Source organism: Capricornis sumatraensis, chromosome 3 (genome assembly GCF_032405125.1).
Source record: "Capricornis sumatraensis isolate serow.1 chromosome 3, serow.2, whole genome shotgun sequence".
NCBI lineage: Eukaryota > Metazoa > Chordata > Mammalia > Artiodactyla > Bovidae > Capricornis > Capricornis sumatraensis.
In genome coordinates, this window is record NC_091071.1 from 58,801,027 (window position 1) to 58,814,756 (window position 13,730).

At 35.7% G+C, this 13,730-nt stretch overlaps 1 protein-coding gene across 1 annotated transcript in view; it reads left to right on the top strand.

Moving 5' to 3' along the window:
* Positions 1-13,730, top strand: part of PDE1A (phosphodiesterase 1A) — a 381,016-nt gene that overhangs the window by 290,307 nt on the left and 76,979 nt on the right. The window contains exons 4-6 of the mRNA XM_068967526.1: positions 3,508-3,574; positions 6,919-7,035; positions 7,864-8,004. Coding sequence (XP_068823627.1) covers positions 3,508-3,574; positions 6,919-7,035; positions 7,864-8,004 — 325 coding nt within the window. The remainder of the gene's footprint in view (positions 1-3,507; positions 3,575-6,918; positions 7,036-7,863; positions 8,005-13,730) is intronic.

A 13,730-nucleotide genomic window follows, 5' to 3' on the forward strand; every position in this document is an offset into this window, starting at 1 on the left:
CCTAGAGTCAATTTCCCCTAACAAGAGAAGCCACCACAATGAGAAGCTGGCACACTGCAACTTTTCTAGTCGCAGTGATCAGGAGCTGCTAAAGAGTAGTTCCTGGTCACTGCAACTGGAGAAAGCCTGAGCATAGCAATGAAGACTCAGAACAGCCAAAAATAAATAAACAAGCATTTAAAAAATAATAATAGCTTTCTTATACTGAGTACTTATAATAATGTTACATTAGGTATTTATATCATTTATCTTCATAAAAAGTGCATGACTATCTGTATTTTACACATAACTGGCATTAGCTTTCCAGAGTTCACACAGCTAGTAATTGGTTAACCTGTGATCCAAGATCCAAATTGTGTGTTCTCTTTGCTACATAATACTGCCTTTTGTGCCATGAAGTTACACAGATTTAAAGTTACTTAATTTTTAAAGTTTCTTATTTCTGACCACTTATCTCCATTACCCCTGTACCTCCAATTTTTAGTAACGATTCAAAAAATAGAAAAAGCCATTTGTTTCTTCAAAAAAACAACAAAACTAAATATCATTACTGAAAGTAATTATTTTCTGGGCCTTTTCAGTTCAGTTCAGTAGCTCAGTTGTGTCTGACTCTTTGCCACCCCATAGACTGCAGTACACCAGGCTTCCCTGTCCATCACCAACTCCCAGAGTTTGCTCAAACAAATGTCCATCGAGTCAGTGATACAATCCAACCATCTCATCCTATGTTGTCCCTTTCTCCTCCTGCCTTCAATCTTTCCCAGCATCAGGGTCTTTTCCAGTGAGTCAGTTCTTTGCATCAGGTGGCTAAAATATTGGAGCTTCAGCTTCAGCATCAGTCCTTCCAATGAATATTTAGGACTGATTTCCTTTAGGATGCGCTGGCTTGATCTCTTTGCAGTCCAAGGGACTCTTAAGAGCCTTCTCCAATACCATGGTAAAAAAAAAAAAAAAGCATCAATTCTTTGGCACTCAGCTTTTTTTATGGTCCAACTCTCACATCCATACATGACCACTGGAAAAACCATAGCCTTGACTAGATGGACCTTAGTCGGCAAAGTAATGTCTCTGCTTTTGAATATGCTCTCTAGGTTGGTCAGAGCTTTTCTTCCAAGGAGCAAGTGTCTTTTAATTTCATTGTTGCAGTCACCATCCGCACTGATTTTGGAGCCCCAGAAAATAAAGTCTCTCACTATTTCCATTGTTTCCCCCTCTATTTGCCATGAAGAGGTGGGACCAGATGCCATGATCTTCGTTTTTTGAATGCTGAGTTTTAAGCCAGCTTTTTCACTCTCCTCTTTCACTTTCATCAAAAAGCTCTTTAGTTCCTCTTTGCCTGGGCCTTTTATATTGTGATTAAATTGTTTCCTTGTTCTGCAAGATTAACTTGTTCTGCAAGTTCTCCACCTATCTGAGTGGAGCAAGTAATGTTAGTATTTTTCTGATAGGCTGCTCTGAAATCTTCCAACTGATATAGAGGATAAGGATAATTTTTTTTATTATAACTTTGCCACATCTAAAAATTATTTAAGGTCATTTAAGACAAAAACTAAATTGTTATTTTCAGTAGCTCAGTAGTGTCCAATTCTTTGTGACTCCATGCCAGGCTTTTCTATTCTTCATCCTCTCTCAGAGCTTGCTCAAACTCATGTACATTGAGTCAGTGATGCCAACCAACCATCTTGTCCTCTGTCATCCCCTTCTCCTCCTGCCTTCAATCTTTCCCAGCCTCAGGGTCTTTTCCAAGAAGTTGGCTCTTTGTATCATGTGGCCAAAGTACTGGAGCTTCAGTTTCAGTCCTTCCAATGAATATTCAAGACTGATTTCCTTTAGGATTGACTTGTTGGATCTCCTTGCTGTCCAAGGGACTCTCAAGAGTCTTCTCCAACACCACAGTTCAAAAACATCAATTCTTTGGTGCCTTCTTCATGATCCAACTCTCAGATCCGTATGTAACTACTGGAAAAACCATAGCTTTGTCTGTGGTGACCTTTGTTGGCAAAGTAATGTCTTTGCTTTTTAATATGCTGTCTAGGTTTTTTATAGCTTTTCTTTCAAGGAGCAAATGTTTTTTTTTTAATTTCATGGCTGCAGTTGCCATCTGCAGTAATTTTGAAGCCCAAGAAAATAAAGTCTGTCACTGTTTCCATTGTTTCCCCATCTATTTACCATGAAGTAGTGAAACCAGATGCCATGATCTTAGTTTTTTGAATGTGAATTTTAAAGTGGGAACATGGAAATAAAGTAACAAGGTCTCTGTAATAAAATGGGAAGATACTTTATCAAGAAAGCCTAATATCTATGTAAGTAAACACAATATTTTAATTCTGATCATTTGAGAAGTGAAGGTTAAAAAGGAAAACATGAAAAATTATTTGGTTTTTATTATCTTAAAAAAAGGTAGCATTTACATAGGAACTGAGTAATGTCTTATGAATTTTTAACATAAGATACATTGAGTCAAAAGGGTTAGTATTTCCCTTACTGATTTTATAAAAGATGCAGAATGTTTTCTTATATTCTTATATTTCTTATATTGACCCCCAATATAATGATATAGTCATTAAATTATGGCTATGTTCAGTCTTGTAGGGAGAAGTTACTATAGTATAAACTAGAAATGAAACTTGCTTGTGAGCTAACAATGTAAAAATTAAGGGACGTGATTATTCCATGTTTTCACAGGACTTTGTGGAGGAAACATGTTTCTTTCAGTCCTGGTTAAAAACCTATTGCTATTTCTACATATTAGGGTATCATGTTGATTCTACTTTTGCACAAATCAGTGGAAGAGTTTCTTATATTTATTTAAGTCATCTTGGTTTTCTGTTGGAAAATGGAACCAACAAATTACTGATTAATAAAAATATTTTTATTGTTGCTATTATAAAAATAAAAATATCCTTTCTGGATAATCTTTATTAAATAATATTAAAAGACAGTTTGAACAAACTCAAGCAATTTTTTTCAATATGGTTTCTCCCAATATTCTTAACTAAAACAAAAAAAGTAACCTGTGTAAATTCTGAGGATGCTACATATACCCTTCTATAATTTTCATTTTGTGAAAAAAGAAAGAAAACCTATAAAGTACTATTTCAGTGACATTCAGCTTCCAGACTGAAAATTTTGTAACAAAGAAGGACACAAAGCAAGGCTGCTCTGCTGTCTTGAATGTGATGGTATGCTAAAAGGTATTGTTGCTGCACATGCAAACGACAGTTTTTTTTTTTTTTAATAAGATGACGTTTAGGAAAAGATCTCTTGACATAGAACTTAAAACCATATTGACTTTATATGTGGTTTTGAGTAAACAAAATACTATTTGCATCTATTGTAAACATGTAATAGATGATGGCAATAATTATCACTATTGCCAGAAAGAGAATCTGTATCTAATGATACAAGGTCAACAAGTCAAAGGTAATTATTTCTTTTTTTTTTTAAGAAATAGTTAAAAACTTCGAGTAAATGATTTTTATATATACACTTATTTTTCTTTTTCAGAATGTACAGAAAATCCTATCACATGGTTGGCTTGGCATATCCAGAAGCTGTCATAGTAACATTAAAGGTAAAAAATTTCAATTATCTTAGTTTATCAGTCATTTTTTTCTAGTCTCTTTAAAATGATGGGAAGAAAATGAGAATAGGTCTTTGATGTAGCTTACATATCAGAACATAAAAAAGTTATTTTAACTGTTTACAAATGTCATATGTTTCAAGTCATAACTTGTTGATTTAAATGAGGATCAGTTTGTTAATGTTTACACTAACAAACTGTATCAATACATATAGATGTTTATCACTAACAACTGTAATATACATGTATAAATACATGTATGTGTGTGATGTCTTTTTATGCTTTATGCTTTATTTAGGTGGATCTTGTATTCAACTTTGAGATGGCACCAGCATTTGTCAGAATACACATATTTTGCTACTATATATTATGAAATGAATGCATTAATCAATGAAAAGACATTTCAGTCAAATATAATTAAAGGACAAAACTTATATTGAAGAAAATTGTTTAGAATTTTAGGTCTGAGAAAATGTAAAAAGGAAGATAAAATTAAAAAGTAAACAAAAAAGAAATTTATCTCTTTTGTCTCTGACTTTCCCTGTGGTTGCCCTAGTCTGAGGCCCAAGTGCAGTATTACATGTGTTAGAAATAACTAGAGTTGAAAATCTGATGTGGTAAAAGTTTTGGATTCGCTTGTTGCCCACTTTGTGTGTGTGTGTATGTGAACACTGTTCCTAGACTATATTAATAAAGAGGCATTTTGTAGGCTTGTCAGTCTACATTCCCTATTTCATTCTGTTGCTTAATTTGGGTAAGAAATTCAACTTTGTCTCCTCTGATAGCTTTATGGTAGTTTCCTGTGTTAACCAAAAATTTAAAGAATACCAGCAACAGAATATACCAAGTTACTTTATTTTTGATATATTAAATCCCTTTCCTAGTTTACATTTATATTGATTTCTTTTGTTCCTCTATTCCCTTTTAAGCATCCCCTTTGCATCTCCTTTGTTTTTTTTTTCTCTGCATTTGTTTTTCCTCTGCTGCATATTAGATTTCAATCTTATTCATTTAAAAAAGCAATTTGTTTTTCTCAGAAGCTTTTTTTATATTCATGTTTCTAAAATTATAATAGAGGCAAGTATATAACTGAAATGTCATATTATTGGATATGAATTATTCCTTAGCTCTTAAAAGATTTTTATTTCCTCATTATTTCCTCAACTGTAGGCAAGAAAATCACTTACTTTTATTTTTATAGAAACCAACTAACAGAATATTTTGATATGAGAGAATGCAAGCAGATTTCAAAAATGTAGTATAGAGGAGACATGAACTAACAGGTTGTAGAGAATTATCACTAAGAATGTGTTAATAATTCTAATTTCCTGAGCTACCTCCTTGCCTTGTTTGTTCTCAGGGTGACAAAGTAAAAGCCAAGCATCTGCAGAAGTTTACAGATATAAATTATCATTGTTGATTTTAAAAAATGCCCCCAAATGGAGAATTAACCTTTCACTCAGTTGGAAACCCCTAGCAGGAACTGTAAACAGCAGCTTTGTAACAGTCTGAACTGATTCCTCTGTGTTAGCTTCGGAATTTAGTAAGAGATTTGTTGGTCTCCTTTGAGCTTTATTAATGGCAAAATGACTTCTAACAGAACTCTGAGAGATTTTAAATTTACAAACAGATCAAGCAAGTATTTTGGGTTCAAATTAAGGCCAAATGCAAAGAATTTAACAAAGGTACACAAGCAAGCCAAAAAACATTTCCTTGGTGTTCCCAAATGATTAAAACTACATTTGGAGTTATTGTTACTGTTTGTCAAAAGAAAGAGTTTTAAAAGATGGCTTGAATTCTGTTTATCAGATTTACAGCTTATTACATTATGTATTGTTGTCTCTGAAATATGCTAAATGAAAAGTTCTAACACAGGGCCTGCTTAAATTTGAAATTAATATACAGCTTTAAGGTTATCTACTTACTGTTCAATACTAAACCCATTCTGTGTGCAAACACTAGACCTTCTTTGCTAGTAATTTCTGATAATCATTAGAACTCTGATTCTGCTGTATTTCTGTAGATTTCTAAGTTTCAGTGATTTATGATTGCAAACTCAAACCTTATCTTAATACATCTTTAAGCTTTAACCTCTGCACCACCAGGGAAGCCCAATGTACTGATAACACTTGCTGCAAGTCCATTTGTGGACTTCTCTGCAAGGTTTTTGCCTGGAATTACCTGAATCAATATTGTTATGTGGCTGGAGTGGTTTGATATACCTGCTCGTTGCCCTCTTTCCCACAAATAGGGGGTACTTTCATAGGGTACCTGTTTCGCTACAGGCCTGATCACTTTCCTGGGGAATTGCCTGAAATGCCAAAAACGCTATCCTCCTCCCCAGGGAAGAGGCCCACTTCCTTTATCTCACCATCTGACCCTAGTAAAAAAGTAAAGATGAATCAGCCAAGGTTAGAGTGAGGAATAAGGTGCTATTACTCTACCTAGAAACAGTACTCTATCATCTCTAGAGCACCTGCATATTTAAAACAAAATTATTTATTTACTTATTTTTGGCTGTGCTGGTTACTCATTGCTGAGCAGGTGTTTCTCTAGTTGTGGAGAACGGGGTCTATTCTCCAGTTGTGGTGCACAGGCTTCTCATTGCAGTGGCGTTTCTTGCTGCAGAGCGCAGACTCTAGAGCACACGGGCTTCAGGAGTTGTGGCACGTGGGCCCCCTAGTTGCTGCTTCCGGCCTCTAGAGCACAGGCTCAGTAGTCGGGCTTCACTGGTCTGCAGCGTGTGGGATCTTCTCAGGCCAGGGATTGAACCTGTGTCTCCCACATTGCCAGGCAAATTCTTTACCACTGAGCCATCAAGGAAGTATCTGCATCTTGAAAAAAATGAAGACTCAAAATATAAAAGGTCTAAACCAAATTAGTAGCTCTTAAAATGTGGACATTCAAGCGGTATAGTAGGTGTATGGGTGGGGAAGATAAATTGGGGTTATCTTCCCTCTATCCCTCAGTTAAATCACCCACATAACCTGGAACTTGACTGTAAATTAGGCCCACTTTGGGAAAATGATTTATGGCTTTCATTGGGAGAGAGACTAAGGATGAGGGGGTTACAGTTTATTATATTAAACTGGATAACCTTAGGATTAAGGGGAAGAACTTAAGTATTATAGACTTCACTGTTGTGGATCCATAGACACTGTGTCCCTGTCATATCAGATACTGGTGAAAGAAAGTCTGATGTGCTGAATTGAAATCTGACCCACTGGATGTATAATTCCTGATCTTCCTAAGAATTTTTCATAGAAAAATTAATTCATAGAAAGAAACAAAGCCATGTGATGTTGCCATCTAAAATATTTACTTTTTTCCTACAGGATGTTGATAAATGGTCTTTTGATGTATTTGCCTTGAATGAAGCAAGTGGAGAACATAGTCTGAAGTTTATGATTTATGAACTGTTCACTAGATATGATCTTATCAACCGTTTCAAGGTCAGAAACATGGAACAAAAGTAAAATGCTCTTAGAATGAGTTATCTGTATGAGAGTGAAAATGCAAAACATTGATTTGTTAATCAATTCATCTAAAAATGTTTCTGGGTTCACAGAATTGTGGGGATGAGTTCACCACACGATATGGCTATTCTCCCCAAATCACTGACATTTCTTTATTTCCACTTGGTATCATAAAGCCATGATAGTGTCACTGCAACAGGATACGAATGTCACCTTGAAATATTCATGGAACACTCATGTAAACATTGGACTCTGTGTCTTAAAGAAATACGAGTTTCCTAAAATGCAAAATGAACCATTTCTGGCAGCTTTTCTTAAACTGAAAGGGCTTCTAAATAACTTCACTTAGAGCTATCTCAGCAACAAATTTGATTCAGATTTCTAAGTGTGTATCTATGGAGTCATGATATTTTTAGAGTTAGAAGTTACTCGGAGGTCATTTATTTTAACCTCTTTGAATTACTGATAGAAAAACTAGATTTTACCAGTTTTAATTGGAAAATTTTATGTTTTTAAAAACTAGCCTTCTTATTTGACTGTAGAAGATATAAAAATTTAAAGACTGCTATATGGTTAAGACTGTTATTTCATCTATCTTAATTAAACATTTGGGGCTTATAATTCTTATCAGCATTGAAAACTGACAGATTAATGAAGTTTTCTTTGAACAATCCACATTTAACTTTAAGAAACTACTGCCCACATCTGACTCACTAATGTGTCCCATCCCAACATCTTTGTGCTCGTGTTAATATAGTGCCACTCTTTTGGTCAAAATATAATCATAATTATTACTTTCTGCAGATTCCTGTTTCTTGCCTAATTGCCTTTGCAGAAGCTCTAGAAGTTGGTTACAGCAAGTACAAAAATCCATACCACAATTTGATTCATGCAGCTGATGTCACTCAAACTGTGCATTACATAATGCTTCATACAGGTATCATGGTAAGAAAGTCTTTGTGATTGAAGTTTGTTAGTCTGCGACATCTAATCCCATTCCTTTCTCATTGTTTCTTTAATACTCATAAAAGTATTATAAGTAACTATCTTCTGGATTTTTGAGGGTTAACAAGTTATCTATAATATACATTTTTAAAAAATATTTTAATTCAGTGAAAAAAAGATCTCCAGAAGCAAGTGAAAATATACTGCAATTTTTTCAAAATTTGGACCATATGACATTTTCATTTATAAATGCCTGTGGCTCAGATAGATGGTAAAGAATCCACCTGCAATACGGGAGACCAGGATTCAATCTGTGGGTCGAGAAGATCCCCTGGAGAAGGGAATTGCAACCCACTCCAGGGTTCTTGCCTGGAGAGTTCCATGGACAGAGGATCCTGGCAGTCTACCTACTGTCTATGTTGTTGCAGAGGGTCAGACATGACTGAGCGACTAACACTCACTCACTCACTTTCCCCATAGGAATCAACCTCCAGAAAAGTGACCTAGAAAAAAAGCCTTAGCAATAGAAGTTAGTTGTAGTGTTCTTCCCTCATTTCATTAACCAGGCTGACCTCACTAGCTTTTTCTCTTTTACACGCTTGTATCGCTAATTACAATCAAATCCTAATAGATCTTTTTGTAAATTATTCATGTGGATTTTCCCAAATTCTTCTTCTTCCTCTTTGCATCTGAATGGATCAGTTGATGACTGGATAAATGGTTCAGCAGTACAAATCCTGGGACAGCAATGAGTAGATGATGGGAAGTCAGATAGCCTGGAATTCCTGTAATGTCTCAGAGCATAGGATGACTTCCAAGAGATAAAAAGGGAAGGGCAGTCCTTCCTTCTGAAGGTTCCAGACTGGGAGGGGTTCATCCCAAGGTATGAGTCATTGTTGAGATCCCCAAAATCTAAGTACCTTTTTGAATTCTCATGTGTTGACCTACATGAAGGAGCACCATAAAACACATGTAAGTAGAATAAGTAGAATGGTCTAGCAAACCCCACGACATACATTGCCTACCTGTTTAGATTTCAGACATCACGTCCTTTTTATTGGTATGGGTCACTGGCATTCAGAGCTACATGACTAGTACCCCTCCATATTTCATCATTCTGCCCCAGAGACTGTATTCCTTACCTAGTGCCAGGCAAAGCCCTTACAGACACAATATGGAGTCCTGAAGATCTTGAAAACTTGTAACAGGTACACGATTCTCCAAGTTTATTGTATACCCGTGTGTTATAAACATTTCTCCCCAAGAATCCAGTGAAGTATTTACTACATAAGATCCCTTTGCTATGATTGTCGAAAGCTGTCTCACACAACGACTGAAGAAATTATCTATTTTACTTCTCCATCTTTTTTTTTTGCCTCCTAAATATTGCAGATCCATCAGTGCTTTAAGCTCAGATTCCACTCCTGCCCGGTGTTTCAATTATCTGTTTCTTCAAAACAAACTACTCTAAGCCTCAGTGGCTTATAACAATAATTTATCATATTTCTCAAGGGTTGTTGGTTGGAAGCGTCCCAAACAGAAGGTTCTCACTTGGGGTCTCTGATGTGATTGTGACCAGCTAGCAACTATGGACACAGATATCTGAAGACATCACTGGGCAGGCATCCTCAGTGGTTCAGCCATACAGCTGGAAGTTGACAATGGCTAGTAGCTGGGAGCTCAGCGGGGCTTTTAATGAACAAATTTTTTGGAATATCACCACAATTCAATAGAAATTCTCATTATATTGACAGGATCAGCAAGTAATATAACTGCTTTGGAGTTAAGGCTTACTTTGGGGGAGGCAAAAACCAAAAACCTTTACTGATGCAGTAGCAAGATTCTCTTCAGAAGGCTGAATTATATGTAATCATACCTTTATATTCTCTTTTTAAGTTGCAAATATAGATATCACTCAGTTAAGGCATAAATGTGCCCAATGAGCCAAATCAAATGTAGTCATGGTTGGACTTGGTCCTTGGTTGAAGTTTACTCATAATTCATTTGATACTTAAAGGGAGGAAGCAGAAGTTAGCAATAAAAAGTAGAAACAAACATTCAAATATATAGCTTTAAAATATTATACTTTTTAAAAAAGTAGTATGTATTACTTTCTTTATATCTCTTTCTCTTCCCAGCATACGTGCGTATGCATACACACATACACACAAATTCTCTTAAAGCTCCCATTGGTTTAATCAGACTTCATTGTCACCGCTGTTCCTTGAACTCTGTTTTCCCTGGGTTTTCTATGCGTGACAATTAGAGTGAAAATCAAAGTGCCTCCTGACACCTGCACATGCTGTTACACTGGGAATAAATGCTGTAACATCTTCTGGTTCGATCTGCTTGCTTCTTCCTTTCTAAGGCCTTGGTCTTGAATCTGATAGTGAGGTGGTTTTCATTTGACATGTTTATCATTTCCTGTTTTCTGAATTCTGTGGCATTGAAAAGGTAACTGAAACTGTTAGCCTGGAATGGAAACTGAACTAATTATGTTTCCTCCGAACAAAATAGAATGGAAAAGCTCTGCCTGCTTTGGTATAAAAATATCTGCTTTAATTATAAAGTATGAGGAGAAGATATATGCCATTTTAGGGTGGTAGGTAACCAGGATGTTGTTTTAAAATACATTTTTGCTTGAGGACTGCAAGTGTAAAGGCAACCAAATAAAAGTCTCCGAGTTCAGCTTTGCAATCTCTATGCTGAAGATGACATTAAACAGATGATGGATGCTATATTAGCAGGCAAATAGAGAAATTCTGAGTTTACCCTCAGACTTGCAAGGAAGGCTTGTTCCAGCATCTGACAAGCTATTCCAACTTCTCTGGGAGATGGGAAATCTGGCCCAGCCTGGCATGACTCCTAGAAAGTTTAAATTGTTAGTAAAGATGACATAGTCACTTTTTGAGATACTAACCGATAAATATAACTTCACTATACTATGGCAGGTTTGGTTTAGAAACTTATTTCTAAATTCATCCTTTAACAAGAAAAGTGTTGGTGGACTCAATTCTTTTCCCTTAGCTTGGCCATTACAAAAAGAGTTGAGTTGGAGACTGTCAGTGTTGTCTAGGATCAGGAAAATACATTTAAACTAATGTGAAATTTTATGGTTGATGATGAGAGGAAAAGCAAAATGAATTTTTGGTGTATTGACTATTTTGTCAAAACTAGGTTATACTACCAGCTCGACAGTTTTCTGCAAGTTATTTTAATAAGCTTTTTAGATTAAAAAAAAAAGTGGTAGAAGTTTCACACATATGAATGTATTGGTTCTTTGAAACAAACAAACAAAAAAAGCCTTATAGAAATATGCATTTAGCTGAAGACCCAAAGATTTGATATGGAGATGACAGGGTCACTTACATTAGTGTTTTCGTCAGTGCCCTGCTGTTTCAGAATGGTCTTATCAGCATGACGTTTACAGAGCACTCCAGTAGCAGCCTAACACTGTCAGGTGACCAGCGCAGCCTATTAGCTGCAAAATGTTCATGGGACCATTGCCTGAACAGGACTGCGATGGAGCCATTGTCCTTCAGTTTGTTAGTGTCACACTGGGATACTCTCAGGCCTGGAGTAGGCAGTGCAGAGCTGATAAGACAGCTGACCCTCTGCATCCCTCTCTCTCCTTTTGTCACTTAACTTGTTGCTCTGTGCAAGGTGACAGGGGCGTGTGGTAGCTTGAGCTTTTTGCTAAAGATCAAATGCTTCACCATCTACTGCCAACCCGCTTCCAAATGACTCTTTGGATATGAAACCATCTGAGGGCCTTGGCAAGAGAACGCTTATATTTGAGGGTTCCTGGCATTGTGTTCTCTCTGATACTGAGTCGAAGAGAAGTAACTTGAAAACTATTCCTTTGGAACTTGTAGTCCACTGACTACACCCAGAAATAGCCTCATACTTTGAAACTACTCAATTTTTCTCCAATCTACAAAAGTTTGCCACTATGTCTCTATTCTACAAACTACATGGAAATTCTGTTCTTATAAATGACTTCCAATACAACAGTGTTTGGAAGAGTGGACGCAGTGTGGGCTTTCAAGGCAAGCAGATATTGATTTCAAACCTAACTTCCCCACTACCTAGCTTCATTGCTGTCTACTTCTGTTCCTGGTCACTAAAATGTGGTTTAATAATGCCGACCACCTTGCAGTATGACAGTGAGGATTAATGATATCATATGTGTAAACGTAACCTAGTTCCTAAAACATAACAGCAATTAGTAAGAAATATTATCAATTTATTATACTATATATCAACTTATCTGTATTATATATTAATACTATGATAATATACTCACTTTCCACATTGGGTTAGTTATAGCAAACTAACTCAGTCTATTCAAAGGGAAAGAGAAAAAAGATTCAAAACTACCTATAATGTAAGGGGTTATTAATTATGCTTTTTTAGATACACCAGGAACTAACAGGTTAATGTGACTTTCTAACCTAAAATTCTCCCAGGCTTATACACGCACACATGCACACATACACACATATACATTCTCTATTGTATACACACACAAAAAAAATAATTCAGATATGAAAATTGCATCATAAGTCTTAAAGCTTTGTTAGTGTCTCTACCCATCAGTGTATCCAGTTAAATAATCTAGAAATTCTGCTTTTGAAACCTTAGAAGAATGTATTTAACATATTGCCTCCCTTAAATAATGAAGGCTATTGTCATCCACAGAAGGAACATTGTGATCTGTTGAAAGAACAGAAATTTTGGAATCAGACAGATTTCAGTTTGAATTCCTGCCCTGCCATTTGAAAGCTATGTGACCTACTGCAGATTGATTCACTTCTTTAGGATTTGGCTGTGTTATCTGACAAATGAGATTTAAAACCATTTACCTTGTAAATGGTAAATAGGGTGATTATAAAAATGAAATGAAACCATCTGCCTAAAATATCCAATTAATGTTAGTTCCTCCTCCTTTCTTTCCGTCAACACTGTACATGGTGTTAATGGCAGTTAATACCTTTCTCTGGTATAATCTGAGGGCTTTACAAGTAAGCCTACCTGAGCATTTCTCTGGGCAAAATGCAGCTTAGATGAAGCACAATATCTACACTCCTCATGACTCTTCATTTTAACTCTTTATTTCTGTCCATTACGAATAAGAAGAACTTAGGTTATGTGCTGACCACTGTTCTGGTTGGGAAGAGTGATATGACTCAGGCTTATTCTCTGTGACTTGTCCTCATGAGGTGTTTACAAAATCCTTGAATTTAAGCAACCATTTTCTGAGTTAGAATTCTCATTTGACACCAGTATAAAGTAAATTGTCAACTAAGGAGATAAAAATTAGCCCCCAGCTCTACTTTCACTAATATGAAATAGATGTATTTTTCAGTTAAATGTGAATGTTCAATGTTTCTCTCTTCCCAAACTACTTTGTTATGTTAAATTTAATTGTTAAGATGATAGTGTGACAATAAACAAGATGAATTCATGAAGGAAGTACTGTTTATGGGAGGCAGAGATTAATAAGACCAAAAACAGGAAGCATATGTATAATCAATTTTGACAGCTAGGAAGATAACAATTTTAAATACTTTGAGATAATCTATAATTAAAATTTATCTCTGATTTCCTAATTTAATTTTTTTACAATTGCAGCTTCATAGTCTCTGTTATCATAGTAGATATAAAATGTTGCTTTTAAAAATCACAGGTAAGTCTGTAAACCTTAAATATAACCAATAGGAAAT